This window comes from Ostrea edulis, chromosome 9 (assembly GCF_947568905.1).
Source record: "Ostrea edulis chromosome 9, xbOstEdul1.1, whole genome shotgun sequence".
Lineage (NCBI taxonomy): Eukaryota > Metazoa > Mollusca > Bivalvia > Ostreida > Ostreidae > Ostrea > Ostrea edulis.
The window spans coordinates 4760533-4776110 of NC_079172.1; the positions used below are offsets into that span (position 1 = coordinate 4760533).

Consider the following 15578-nt stretch of genomic DNA (forward strand, 5'->3'; position numbering starts at 1 on the left):
AATTTGCATTAAAAATTGACTGTTGGTCAAAGATTGTATTTTCAAGTCCTGCTTAGCTTTATAAGAAGACCTTAATTAATTAATATGGCATCATATGATTTAGAATTCATTATGTTATCTTGTTTAGTTAAGGTAAGCATATTTTCCTCATTATTTTTTTTTAATTTATACTTACAGAGCCACAAAAGAAAAGAGTGGATATAGTATATTATTGATGTAAGCTTAAAGCATTACTATGAAATGAATTGCACAATGGACTTAAGAGCAAATAAATATAAGTAAAGTATCCGATCTTCTTTGTTGATGAGTTGTAAATGGTTTTTCTCATCTATAATGCCAATTTGGCTTGTCGATATATCAGCTGCCCTCAAATCATATTCACCATGCAAAGACATTTAAATCTTGCCATGACTTGCATTCACATAAGCGTGTACGGAACAGGTAAAAGGCTTTTTCAATATGGTAGTGTGTTCTACGTTTAAAGCATTTTAAACCCAGGATATGCCCTACCACTAATTATGACTACCTGTTCCATGTAAACAGTAGGTATACCCCAAAGTTGGACGCCTGTCAACTTACAGCATTCAGGTGATTATATTTGGAACCGCCACAGAAAAATTCCATGTATGGAACAAAATAATTACGTTTGTACGGATCTGTTAATTTTCCAGGACTGTTATTTACTTAAGTGAAATTTATTTTTGGAGACATTCAGTGAACAGGTACTGGGTATGCTAACTACTCTGCTAAATCATTTTCTAATGAGATTTTATCTCTGTTTATAATTAATGTAATTACCTTTTGGGTATCTTCCCTGTAGAAAGTGTGTCCCTGGATGTGGGAATGGGATTGATAATCAATATCTGAGAGGAATGAATGTGTTTTATTACACTTTTGCTATATGTTTGAATAGGTTATGGTAGAATTGAGGTATTCAGCAGCATGTCTGTGCCCGGGTATTCTCTAATGGAGGTCTTGTAATTTATTCGCAGCTCGTTTTCCAGTTGACTGAAGCTTTTGTTTTAAGGATTAGGGACCATAATCAGAGTGCTTTTAATTATTGTTGATGACAGGGAATGAAATTCTATGTGTAAGGTATGATTGAATTTTAATAAAGCACTTTTATTTTTAGATAGGTGTGTAAATTTAATTGTAAGCTGGTTCATATTGTTTGGACAAGTTGGGGAACACTCGAAACCTCTTGACAATGTTTTTTCATTGAATTTGATACTGTCGATGGGTTATTTCATGTAATCTTTTAAAGATTCGGGTATGTTTTGAATAATTTATATGATAACAATAGCCCATCCTATGCTGAATTCAGAATTGAGAAAAATTTTAATTGTGACGATCTCTGTGTAATTCGAGGACTCATTTTAGGGAAGATTAATCTAGTGTAAACTTCTGTACTTCGTAAGAAAACACCTGATAGATATATCGATGTAAGTAAATTCCATGTCATGCTAGTGCAGTAACTTTTAAAGGTATGTTATCTTTGGTTTGAACACATGTAACTCTGGCAATGTGCCTTTTTAGAAGGTGCATATCTCATGCCATACATAGATATGTGGGTACTAATCTTAAAGGTGTGGCAGTTCCTTTCCTTTACGTATGTTGAGAAAGTATTTGAATGGAACCATCATAGTTTTGGGATATTCGTATATCCCTTCATGTTGGTTGACGCAGCAGTTTTTTGGAATGAACTAAAGTGCATGAATAAAATGCCAGTAAAGTCTGTTCAGGTAGCAAATCAGGTTTGTCTATGTCCAGTGACCATGCTCTTCTTATTGCATGGTGCATCGTTGGTTTACAGTTGACAGCATCTGCATCAGATGTAGTATTTAATTAAGAGGGAGAGGAGATAAGTAAGTCCCAAAGAATTGATGTACCCATCTATGTAAATGTTTATGTATACCTATGTCAACCAACCAATCTGTCAGGCAAATATAAATATTAGATGTGTGGAATGAGGGTCTATGACTCACAAACGAGATGACGAGATATATGCAAACTACAAGATGTGTTTGTCACTTTAATTGAAAGCTTGATTACTTATCAGCTGTGTACTGCATACTCTTGTCAGGAATTTCAAAGTCGAAATGTTTACCGAGACTGAGACGATTAATACAGCAATCTGGATCTTGTGATGATAGTTTAGAGAGGGAAGATCTTGTGATGATAGTTTAGGAGGGAAGATCTTGTGCTGATAGTTTTTAGAGGGGAGAGCTTATGATGATATTTTAGGAGGGAAGATCTTGTGATGATAGTTTAGGAGGGAAGATCTCGTGATGATACTTTTGGGAGGGAAGATCTTGTGATGGTAGTTTTGGGAGGGAAGATCTTGTGATAGTAGTTTTGGGAGGGGAGATCTTGTGATGGTAGTTTTGGGAGGGGAGATCTTGTGATGGACAATCTCGTGATGATACTTTTGGGAGGGAAGATCTCGTGATGATACTTTTGGGAGGGAAGATCTCGTGATGATAGTTTTGGGAGGGGAGATCTTGTGATGGTAGTTTTGGGAGGGGAGATCTTGTGATGGACAATCTCGTGATGATACTTTTGGGAGGGAAGATCTCGTGATGATATTTTTGGGAGGGGAGATCTCGTGATGTTAGTTTTGGGAGGGAAGATCTCGTGATGATAGTTTTGGGAGGGAAGATCTCGTGATGATAGTTTTGGGAGGGAAGATCTTGTGCTGATAGTTTTGGGAGGGGAGATCTTGTGATGGACAATCTTGTGATGATCGTTTTGGGAGGGGAGATCTTGTGATGATAGTTTTGGGAGGGGAGATCTTGTGCTGATAGTTTTGGGAGGGGAGATCTTGTGATGATAGTTTTGGGAGGGAAGATCTTGTGCTGATAGTTTTGGGAGGGGAGATCTTGTGATGGACAATCTTGTGATGATCGTTTTGGGAGGGAAGATCTTGTGCTGATAGTTTTGGGAGGGGAGATCTTGTGATGGACAATCTTGTGATGATCGTTTTGGGAGGGGAGATCTTGTGATGATAGTTTTGGGAGGGAAGATCTCGTGATGATAGTTTTGGGAAGGAAGATCTCGTGATAATAATTTTGGGAGGGGAGATCTTGTGATGGACAATCTTGTGATGATAGTTTTGGGAGGGGAGATCTTGTGATGATAGTTTTGGGAGGGAAGATCTTGTGCTGATAGTTTTGGGAGGGGAGATCTTGTGATGGACAATCTTGTGATGATCGTTTTGGGAGGGAAGATCTCGTGATGATAGTTTTGGGAGGGAAGATCTCGTGATGATAGTTTTGGGAAGGAAGATCTCGTGATAATAATTTTGGGAGGGGAGATCTTGTGATGGACAATCTTGTGATGATAGTTTTGGGAGGGGAGATCTTGTGATGATAGTTTTGGGAGGGAACTTCCACCTCTGTGACTGATCTGTACATACCTATAGATTTACAGGGACTGGGAGGTCCATGTATACATTCTCTGTAGTTATATTCTAATGTTAGGTAACTCATCCCTTCTCTGATTTTATCAGAGATATTCAGTTAAAATTGTGGTTTCATTTTATTGACATATCTCATCAAAAGAAAACAGTAAATTAATGAATAAGAATATTATCACATTAATTTCAATGAAGTAATCCAATAAACTTGCATTTATATCCACCAAGCATCTTTTAGTGGTTGCTTATTTAGCAATTTCAGCCAGCATGACATTTTCAGATTGAAAATAGTTAATCATTAACAAAAATTGATCATTTTGTTATGAAATAATGCTCTTGTGCAGTCTTGTAGTAAGTATACATTTGTTTTTATACAACTGTCCATTTGAAGAAAAACTTTCACAATTTAAAAAGAAATAAACCTGAAATAAACAATATTTCATAAGCTGTTTATTTTAAGTATTACTCTAACAAGTTATATTTTTTATGTTGAATGTATTGTAAGTATGTCTTTTTAAACTTATTACTAGGATTTTCTGCCAGGTGATCAAATCACCAATAATGTAGTTTTACAAACTTCGTCCCTGCAATGAAAAGTGGGAATCCTGGTCCATTTAATGTATTGCGAGTGTGGAATGAATATCTGAAGATCCTTGGAATTTCATAATCATTTTTTATTTATCAAAATAAGTACTTAATAAAAAGCAAGTTTATAACTTTTATACATGTAAAGTTTGCATCATTAGAATTTTTTTTTATCTACGTTGCATACATAATAGCTAGGACAATTTTTATTTTTGTTGTTGTAGGCATATTTAAGATTTTTTTTATCCAACAGGAAGGTTTTTGTGCAGATATAACATGAAAACCTACTTGACATAAATAATTGACAAGTTATACACAACCTTCAGACCAGGAATCATGGCATCACTTAGCTACCATAAATTCAACAGTATACAATTGTACGACTTCTGTCAAATGATGTAAATCTCTCTCAGTTGAAGAAGTACTTGATAGAGGTGTTGGTAGGACAGCATGTCAAGATTGGAGTTGTAGAAGTAATGAAGGAAATTTACAGTAGCCCCTTTTTTACTATGCACGGGTTATCTCTTTATCAGTACAGAGTGGTTTTTTTTATGTGGTGCTTCCACATCAACGAGTTTCATGTGATATGTCCTATTATTCCCATTGTTTAACACCCAGACAGTTGACTGAAGTGTTTATAGGGGTCAAGTTAAAGGTGTATTGCATGCAATGTTTTGGCATCTAAGTAGGCAATCTTTTTATTCTCCCACCAAGGAAATGTGGAAAATGACTATACTGGTACAATTTCCTGTTCTGGTGTTTCTGTAATGGGTGTGATCAATGTAGGATACTATCTTCAAGCTGTTCTTTAAATGGTGTAGACACATGGATGCAAATTTAAGGTATTTTCTATATTTTTTTTATATAATGTGGTAGTCAATTGTGAATGGTTTTTGTGTGTGTGCGGAAAGGGGGGTGTATTGCAACCAATTCGAACTCAGTACCACCCATCGTCACACCTCACTTTGAAAATTTACTGGATATGATGTGATTGTCACTAAATTCAATATTTCATTCCAAGTTTTGATTAAAGGTTAGGCCAAGTAAAATTAATTAGTAGATTATCATTCCCGCCCGCCCCTCGAAAATCGCCCCGCCCCGATTTTTTTTATTTTTCAAAATTACGATTTCCGGATATTTTCATGTCCGGTCCGGTATCGTAAACGTACTTTGTTTCACTTTGCCTTTTAGAAACCCAAATACACATGTAATTATGATTTATAAAGCCTTTTCTCAATGAGAGATGGCATTTTCGAGGTCAAGAATACCATGGCGAAAAATAAAAAATAAAATCCTCCCACCCGCCCCATTTTTTTGTGAAGTTTGAATGATAATCTACTAATTAATTTTACTTGGCCTTATATGTGATGTGTAGTGAAACTGCAACACTTGTTTTTCTATTTTGCATGATTAGACTTAATGCCTTGAAATTTTGATTTTAAATGATCTTAAGAGATGGTTTAAAGTCAAATTTTGCTGAAATTAAACCATTTACCCTTGGAAGGGTTAAAGTTCCCTTAAAATAGAATAGGAGAATAGAAAATAGTTTAAGAATTAGTGTGTCGTGAATTACATCAGGATTGCCAGATTTGGGTATTATTACTATACACATAGCATTTTGTTTTATTGTGGAGGAATTCTGACCAGGATTATTTCTATACTGAAATTTGGCACAACTTTGAAATGAGGTTGGTGCAAACCAGATTGACTTCAAAAGTAGATTTTCTTGCATGTCATACTTTAATCTTGTTTTTATGGCCCCAGAAATCCCTTTATTGTATAACTACCAACAGATTCTGTGAAATATTCAGTGTTATATGCAAGTGATATTTTTTGTTGTTGCTTTTCTTGCATATTATGGTAAATGGTTCTCTGGAGAAAACTCTGTGATTATCATTTTCTGTTTTTGATATTTGATATACGTTTAAGACTACATACATTTTCTATTGAGATAGGAAAATGAAAGGGTGTGGAGAGTTGTTTTGTGCTTGAATGACGAAGCACAAGAGATAGCATTGAAAAGAATGACATCAAAAAAAGATAAAGGGTGACCACATGTTTAAGGACATACTTTCTATTTTCAGGGGGAATACACACATGCTTTGTCAGGTAGACAGTTGGATATAGCTCCCTGTCAAGATACTTTTACGGTCAATTAACAACAATCCTCCTTAAATAGGGTACTTTCCTCAATAGTGAATTACCAGGCATTACTGAAGTATGACTTCAACAATATCCAGCTTTTTATGACCATAAATACCAATGAAATTCTTTTCACGAATATAGTAATTTATATTTTGCAGGCTTTTGGTGTTGTGTTGATAATGGGATTTAACTTTCCATAGATTTTTTTCTAGCACAAGAGATTTAATTTCCATCTGGGGGAAATGTTTTGGATATATGTTGACTCAGAATAAGAGGAGTACGTGATAGGGATATAGGTTTGTTAGACATGTGTTGTGGGATCTCTCTGTTTTGTGAAGTCAGGAAACTTGGTGAAAAGATCATGTTACCAACATTGTGTGGCATGATGATGTACATCTTGTTTACAAACTGATCATGTAGATATGTAGGATATGATATTTTCTCAAAAGATTAGGGCAAAACATACACTTGCAAGTGCAAACTTTCTCCTCTTCTTAGAATGTGTACACAATTAAATGAAGACTTGCACTTTGACAGCCTGATTTAATATTCAGTCCTCACTACATGTCCTTGTTAGAGGAAAGTATTTGCTCATCAAATTTGTTTGTACCTTTAAGCTACACTGATCTGTTTGGCTGCACAGAATTCAGTCATAAGTTTTAAATCTCTGTAATCTGTTTTCTTGTTGAGTGCTTCATGTTTTGAGTTGTTGTTGTAGGTTTAAAAATTTGAAAGAGCTGTGAAGATGGTCATTGGTGGATACTACGCTATGGGTTGACAGACGTGGGGGCAATAACAGACTCGGTATGGACATGATGGAGGAAGAGGACTATACACAGTTCAATGAAGATGAGGAAGAGTTACCTCCCCTAAACGAGGGGGATGAAGCGATCAGTCTGTATGACATTCTAGTGGAACGAGATAAGGCGTTGACAGAGGAGGAGTTGTGGGCCCTGTGTAGAGAGTGTTGCCTTGTCCTGGAGGTGGTTAATAACTCGCCCGAGATGTTTCAGACTCTTTGTGTTACCCCAGATACAGTGGCCTTTGATGGAGCAGGAAATGTCTGCTTCTTGGACTTAGATAGAGGTTTGTATTTCAAGAGATATCACTCACTGATGTAAGGTGAAAAACAGAGAATAAGAGGCAACTCTACATATTAGACGGTCTCAGTGTCTCATACTAAATTATCAGGTTAAGGCCTGAATGTTGTCAGCAGTCAAAGAAACTGGTTGTTGAAATTAAATCTTAAATTTAATTATTGTAAAATCACGCCAAGAATCATGCCTTTAAAAGGTTAAATTAATTTTAAAGGTATCATTGATAAAATGGTAAAAGTATGTTGTTGGATCAACAATTTTAGCAGTGGTCAGTGTGCCCAAAGTGTTGTTAGTTTGTCCTGATTAAGATAAGGCTATCACTGCCTCCTACAGTGGTCTTTCCCAATGTCCCAAACAATGTAAGCAGTGCCCCATTGTCTGAAGTTGTTTGGGGACATTCGTACTGTGACTAGTTTACATGCTGTGTTCATCAATCAGAATTAAGCTTGTCAGTGATAAGATTTTAAATGTAGAATCATTGTTATCAGATCATTAACGGTCAAGAGGACCCCACCAAATGTTTAGAAGTAAAATTGAAATCAGTCTCAAGTGTTTCAAACACTGTGTAGATGATTAAAGATTAAACAAATGTACACCATAATATAACCTTATTTTAGTGGAATTCAAATTTTAGATATTTTGATATTTTGGTGCTGATATATTGTTATACCAAAACAGTGCTTCTATTCTAATTAGATTAAATTTTAGACATGTTGGAATAAGTACACATACAATGTATATCTATAACACAAGTCGTGTCTTTTCTACTGGGTTTTTGTACAAATCGGTTGAAACATGGCATTACTCTGCACATGAATATAATGACCACAATTTGATAAGTCATTTGAATATGATAAATCAGATCAAGTGATTACACAAGGCCCTGGAAATGAAACACATTTTATCTGTGTGATATATAGAGAATATTACATGTAAAGTCATATGTCTGAGTGGCCCCATATCAGCTTGAGGTTTGTTTGAGGTGTTTCATACCGATTGTTAGGCCGTTCTTGGCACACTGATTCTGACTATGGATTACTCCATTTACCTGATCAAGATATAGGGCTCAAGGCGGGTGTGACTGGTCGACGGGGGATGCTTACTCTTAGGCACGTGATCTCACCTCTGGTGTGTCCAGGGGTCCGTGTTTGCCCAACTCTTGATTTTGTATTGCTTATAGGAGTTATGAGATTGATCACTGTTCGTTATCTTCACCTTTTCACGATATGGATTTTAGTATGCATCATTCTATTTATCATATACGTGTACTTAAATATTGTTTCGTACATCGTCATGAGTGTCACTTTCCATGATGTTTTCTGTTGATTCTAAAAAGAAATTCATCAGACATATTTTGGGATTTTCACCTTCTGCCTCCCTATATTGTTGTCGGGTAAGAAGTGAGTAAATCCAGAAGAATTAATTATGAACGAATTTCCCCCCCCCCCCCTTCAAAATTTCTTATGCGTGCCATTTTAATAAACCCTTTCTGGGTATCACTCCAATTATAATGGTTTGGAACTCTTAAAACACCTAAACATTTTGAGAAATTTCTCAAGTTCAGTATCATGCTATAGCAACATAATCAAGAAATGAAAAGGTATTTTGGTTTGCTACAAGAATACGAACCTATCATTACGAGTTCTCCGCTACAAGAATACGAACCTATCATTACGAGTTCTTTGCTACAAGAATACGAACCTATCATTACGAGTTCTTTGCTACAAGAATACGAACCTATCATTACGAGTTCTTTGCTACAAGAATACGAACCTATCATTACGAGTTCTCCTCTACAAGAATACGAACCTATCATTACGAGTTCTTTGCTATAAGAATACGAAATTTTATTACGAGTTCTTTGCTTTAAGAATACGAACCTATCATCATGAGTTTTTCGCTACATGTATATGAATATGAACCTATTATTATATTATCATGAGTTCTTTGCTATAAGAATATGAAACTATTATTATGAGTTCTTCCTCTCATTAGGACTTCGTACATCTTTTGAGTTTTCCACATGACATTATGCGTGAAGGAATCAATTTGAGGTGTTTATGAGAATTAAGTCCCCACTCTCCTTTTTGCTTAGAAAATTCTAGCTTAAATGTGGACCACAATTCGGACAGATAAAGTGTCATCAAAGTCTCTCTCCCCCCCTTGGAAAAATTTATGGATGCACTTTGACAAGTAGTAACAAGGATAATATAGATTTGCCTTTAGATGCTGAATATTGAAAGTGAAATTAGAATTGTTTTTTTTTTTACATCTGAAAATGTGCAGGTTGAATTTGAGAAACTCGGGAGGGAGAATCAGAAAATTTACTTGGCTGCTGGGCATAAATGAAGGAGACGGGGACCAATAATCCCACTTTGTTTCTGGTCGTCAATGTAACTATCAATATTTTTACATTAAATGTCAGTTTCAAAATAGGTTTTACCCAAGTGGTTATAGTTAGAGCTCTGAAAGCTTGGAAATTGTGGTTACATTCAGGATTTCTCAGCTTGGTATAGAACCTTAACAGACTTCACACCCAGGAATAGAATAAAGTGCCTGTCAAGAACATATTCTGAAATACATCATATAAAATTTATCAGTTGTCCATTATCTCAAGTTTCCCAAGCATGCACTGGTTGTAACAAGAAAAATTACAAATTTTTCTCATTTTGGTTTCAAGCAGTTCAGAAACAAAACATTTTCAGCTTAAATGCCTTTTATTTGAAAACTTGAGAATTGCTCAGGAAAATACAGAGAGAGAATTCCCTCTGATTACCATTCAAAAAAGTGAGATCAAAGAATCATGTCGATTGAAAATTCCTTGTAGAATTTTAAACTTAGAAAGTTTAATGACTCAATTTTCTTCAACAAATATAAGAAATTTCGTTAAAGAATTTATAGCTCCGTCCAAAGTAAACACCAGGAATCGGAAGCAGATTAAAGACCAAGTCAAAAACATATTATTCAAATGAAGCCTCAGGAAGAACTCTTGATTGATATCTATATATGGGAAATTAAACTTTCAGGGTGACATGTTGTATGTATAATGTGTTCCGTTTGATGAGGAATGGAATGGATTCTGTGTTTAAATGGGCTTTACTTTATCATTGAAGTCAATCCTCAGTGATAAATTGTGGAATGATAAATATCAAGGATGTCTGTAGACTTATTTATAACACAGGAATGGGACCAAGAAATGAGCTTTAATGAACTAAATCGTATAATTTTGAACATGTCTTTGAAATGTCTAATTGCCAGTTTATATAAATGGTAAAAGTATTGACAGTTACAATGAAAGGTAACAACATTTATCTGAGACAACTTGATAGAAAAGTAAACAGCGAAATTGTTGGACGGAAAATTACGTTTCTGTTTCTTATAAACATCAGATATTTTTAATGCTATGCTCACACTAAGTAGATAATATCAGGAGTAAAAAATGATTTCTTCAAGGAAGTGGAAATTCATTTAAGAAAAATATTCGATTTAGAAGATATCACCCTCCATTGCTTCCCTATTTTGAGTTTTATTAAGCATTTCTTAAGTAAATTACAACCTGCGACTATTGGATTTGATATGGAAAAACATTGCATAGCACAAAGCATTCCATTAAATGTGCACAAATAAAGTGTAGTTATAGTGTAAATGATTTCTGATAATAGTACTGTAATTATCTTTTGTGCAGCACACAAAGCAATGCATTTTACTGGCGTGAATAATTGATTTGGATGTGTAATGAATACAGAGTGCCTTCTGTATCATGTGATTCTACAAATCAATCTACTTATCATGGTAGCTTAGTGGTTAGAGCATTCACTACTAAACCAAGAGGTCCCAGGTTCAATTCTCAATCCCAGCTCCACATCAAACCTAAGATAGATTGATTTTATTTTGTTTAAAGTCCCTCTCGAGAATTTTTCACTCATATGGAGACATCATCTTTGCCGGTGAAGGGCTGCATTTAGGCCTGTGCTTCACGCATATGGCCTTTGAGCAGGGAGGGTTCTTTAACGTTCCTCATCTGCTGTGACACGGGGCCTCGATTTTTGTGGTCTCATCTAAAGGACTGCCCCATTTAGTTGCCTCTTACGACAAGCAAAGTGGGAACTGAGGACCTATTCTAACTCGAATCCCCACGGGACTCAAACCTAAGATATTTAACTCAGTGGTGTTGGCATGATCCCTCTCACTACTGTGGCCTTCAGTGCCATGCGGAGGTTAAAATGTTGGGCACTTCACCAATAGCTGGTGACATCTCTGTTGTCTGAGTGAAAAATTCTTGAATGGGACGTAAAATAACATACAGACAAAAATTGATCTTGTGTATATACTCAGAACTATGGGAATAGCTACAGGTACTCTATTCACTGGTACACAAGGTGTTATTTAGGATATGGGGTCCTGATAGTAATGACTATGTCCGTGTGTCCAATCTAGATAGTTTTAATTGTGCGGTTTCTCCAGTAGTTTTTAGTGTACTTACTTATATAAATTTAGACTGTAAGAGGAAAATGGTCACAAGAAAAGTTCTACAGATTTTGAGATCAGATGATTCAAAGTAAAGGTCATGATGAGACTACACAGTTTTAGAGGATTGTACATGTGTGATGTGATAACTTAAATCTATGTTACAGAACTCGTAGAATTCAGATTTAGTACTTTAGGAATGATAGCCATGCACAGACAGACATCTATAGATTTATAACATGATAATCCTACAAACTTTGTATTTTGTACAAATGTAGATGGTGGTAAAAGAACGACACCCATTAGGTCAAAGGTCAAGGTTACGATAGCATTTACTGACAAGAGCTTACAACAGGGACCTGGGTGACTTGTGTGTTTTTGTTAGTACTGTTGTTTATGTAAGTGAATTTAAGTATTTACAGAAATGTCAGCATGAGGGGTGTAGGTATAGGGACAATGCAGTTCGTGCAACACCTTCTGGCATGTTTTTAAAGGGAAAAAGTACTATTTACTAGAAGTAAAATGAGCTTTGGTAAATCCCTCTTTATGAATGGCTGAATGTCAATAAAATTGTGAGACATCATTTCCTTCTTCTTGCTTTCCCACAGATCAGGAATTCCCAGCCATTATTTTTGAAATATTCTTTATACCTCAATTTTCCCATCTCACATTCACTACTCTTCCTTTTCATTTTTATAACTTTGTTCAAACGATCATTGGAGAGCAATACAACTACATTTTGTAAAAAGCACCAAGGAGGCAGATTTTTTTTTAAAAGAATTTATTCATGGATGACTATTTTCAGTCCTGGAGATTTGTAATTACAATGCATTAACCCACCCTTTGCTTTATAGATTAATGATATTGTTTATTGTGTGAGAAATCTGATGAGGAATGTTCAATGACTGTAAAATAATTTTATTGTTGATTTTAATCTTGTGAAATTGGGTCATTTTATTGAATGCTTGTAGTAGATATGACCAGTCCAAGAGCTTATTATTAAATACTCCTTTTATTTGACTGATTTACAGAACCACAGGTTAAAATCCATATTACGTTAATTAGTCTGATGAATATTTTACCAGTGAAGAAGAGAATGTTTGAAGGATTTGATAGTAAAACAAAGATTTGTTCCTCGTGTCCACTCGTCTTGATTTCTGTTTGCTAACTCGTAGCAACGAGCTCAGGGCTTAGCATGTCTGTCATTAGACTAGTCTCATATCAGGACAGAGTTCTCAAAGTGTTATGTCTTATTTCCATCTTTCTCCTCACAATGCTTCAAAACTTTCTGAATTCCAGTTGCTTTATTGAGACAATATGTATCAGTCAATTAAAAATTCTATGTTGAGCTTATAGTTCGTGCAACATGAATTGTTGAACCAGTGACATCACATCTAATTAGCATTTCTGCATACTAGAAATAATTAAGAATCATTTTTCATAACATTTAGCATAATTGAAATATAAGCATTTTGAGATAATTCAGATTTATGTTTGAGATGTGAAATTAGTTCTGTTTTTGTGCATGACAGGGTGAGGTTATTACAGCAGAGTTTTCTGTTGCTGTTCTCAAGGAAAATTTAGTCCATCCTAATATTTTCTAAGAGAATCCTAGCTGTGCAGCTTTTGTTGACCAAGTTCACGGGATACAGTTTGCCAGTTGTTGCTTGTAGGTTTCATTAGCATTTTAACAATTTTGGTCTTCATAGGTCTAAGAAACCCAGGCAATAGATTAAAGGAAATATTTATAGTTTTCAAATATATATTTTTAAAAAAAATCTTATTATTTGTTGAAATGTTTTTTCTATACATGTATATTGAATGCTTAAATTTGAAAGTTTAATGTCCACAATAATGTTTAGTTTCATTTTTGAATGGTAGCTATATTTTGCAGTGGTTATCTCCCTCCCCTGATCATGGCAGGATCATGCTTTTTTAAAATTTAAATTCTCACAATGTGCAGTTTTTTCCACACCTTAAAAGAGGTACAAGACCCCTAAGAAAATTGCAATAAATCATCATCTGCCAGAAATGTAAATGATATATATATAAAATTCAAATTTAAGAATTTGTCTTATTTAGTGAAAAGTTGTAATTTAATTGTAAATTCACCGGTTAGAAAAAATGTTTGTCTCTTAAGCTCATAATCTACCAATTGGTAGTCCAATGCTTCAATCAACTAAGACAACAAAATAAGCATATGTAACACCATTTAAAGGGATAAGGCATCGCCAACACTTATTTATGCATTCATGACGCACTTCCTTTTGAAATATTATGACGATGTGTTATTTGTCTTTTATTTTCAGAACCCCCCCCAAAACCAATTTTTAAATCACTGTGGTATGTTTATCTCTTTTGAATTTCCCCACAGTTAGGGAAGCTTGGGTAGTATTAGCAATGGCTCAGTGCACCGAGACATGGTTGATTGATATTGTTTTGTTGAGTGATTGTTTAAGATGTGTAATCAGCTGTTTGGTACAGACATGGCAAATCCACTTAATCAAATATTTTTCAATGTAAGACTAACTTAAGATTAATAACGAAATATTAGATTTTATAAAGTAACCAATATGTTAAACGTCTAGACTGATTCAGAACTGGACAGCATTTACTATTATCATGGTATGGGTGGCAAGTACTAAGTCTAAGTGATGTAATTTAATTAAAATATTGAAGAATTAGATTAATTTATTAAAAGATTTTTAGAGAAAGATTGTGTATGACATGGAAATGTCTTACATTAGATTGACTGGAAGTGCATCGAATGTATATACAACGTGGCTGTATATACACCCGCATTAAAAATCGACTCGTCATCATTGTAGAAGTATGAACACTCTTTAGGGACCTCGTCATCATTGTAGAAGTGTGAACACTCTTTAGGGACCTCGCCATCATTGTAGAAGTGTGAACACTCTTTAGGGACCTCGTCATCATTGTAGAAGTGTGAACACTCTTTAGGAACCTCGTCATCATTGTAGAAGTGTGAACACTCTTTAGGGACCTCACCATCATTGTAGAAGTGTGAACACTCTTTAGGGACCTCGCCATCATTGTAGAAGTGTGAACACTCTTTAGGGACCTCGCCATCATTGTAGAAGTGTGAACACTCTTTAGGGACCTCACCATCATTGTAGAAGTGTGAACACTCTACAGGGACCTCGCCATCACTTAATATGACTTATATCTAGCTTTGATGTCGGTCTGGAAAAAAGGCAATACTGGAGCTAGAAATATTAGGAGGTAACTTAGTACTAGTGACAGAGTTCAGTGTATTTTTTTAACAGATCTGTTAAACATGTACTGAAAATATTGAGAATCTCGTGGAGATGTACATTGAATTTCAAAAGTTGGGATGCATTTAATTAATTGTTGCACTGTCGCCAACATCACTGGTAAACTCAGCAATGCTTGTTTACATTTTAAAATCTACAGTCAGCATAATGCACATTCCATATTGGCATAAAGCAACACATGCACTACAGGTTTAATGGAAAGAACCTCAAATAAGGTATATCTTATAGGTTTGATAAAGACCGCATGATGATGAAAGAGTTATCTTTCTGGAAATGCTTATGTGTTGGTAAATAATGTCTCATTTGGTTAACCTATGTAACATCGCTGTAAATTGATACAAGGTTCAGTCGAGTTTTTCTTGGTTTCTTTGTGTGTGTGATGTCTGTCATATGGGTGCATCTGGTGTCACTGGGGAGATAAGTTTCGCAGTACCTTTTCTAATTCTAGAAATACAACACAATAAACGAAGTTCAAGCCATTATAAGAGCGGGGAGGATTTTCTTAAGTAGCTCTATTCAAAACTAAATGTATCTTTCAGAGTTTTGTTTAAAGTTTGCCCATTGTTGAGC

The 15578-nt window shown here is 35.1% G+C and overlaps 1 protein-coding gene across 3 annotated transcripts in view; it reads left to right on the forward strand.

Annotated features, from left to right (window-relative positions):
* The first annotated feature begins 441 nt into the window (after nucleotides 1–441).
* LOC125659462 (kinase non-catalytic C-lobe domain-containing protein 1-like) overlaps nucleotides 442–15578 on the forward strand; it is a 42777-nt gene continuing 27640 nt past the window's right edge. Inside the window, exons 1-2 of one of the 3 annotated variants that reach the window (XM_048891137.2) lie at nucleotides 442–588; nucleotides 6864–7231. In XM_048891137.2, the coding sequence (XP_048747094.2) occupies nucleotides 6952–7231 (280 nt within the window). In that variant the 5' untranslated portion in view covers nucleotides 442–588; nucleotides 6864–6951. Of the gene's footprint in view, nucleotides 723–6863; nucleotides 7232–15578 lie in introns of all 3 variants that reach the window. The other 2 variants (XM_056148319.1, XM_056148318.1) reach the window with 2 other exon arrangements.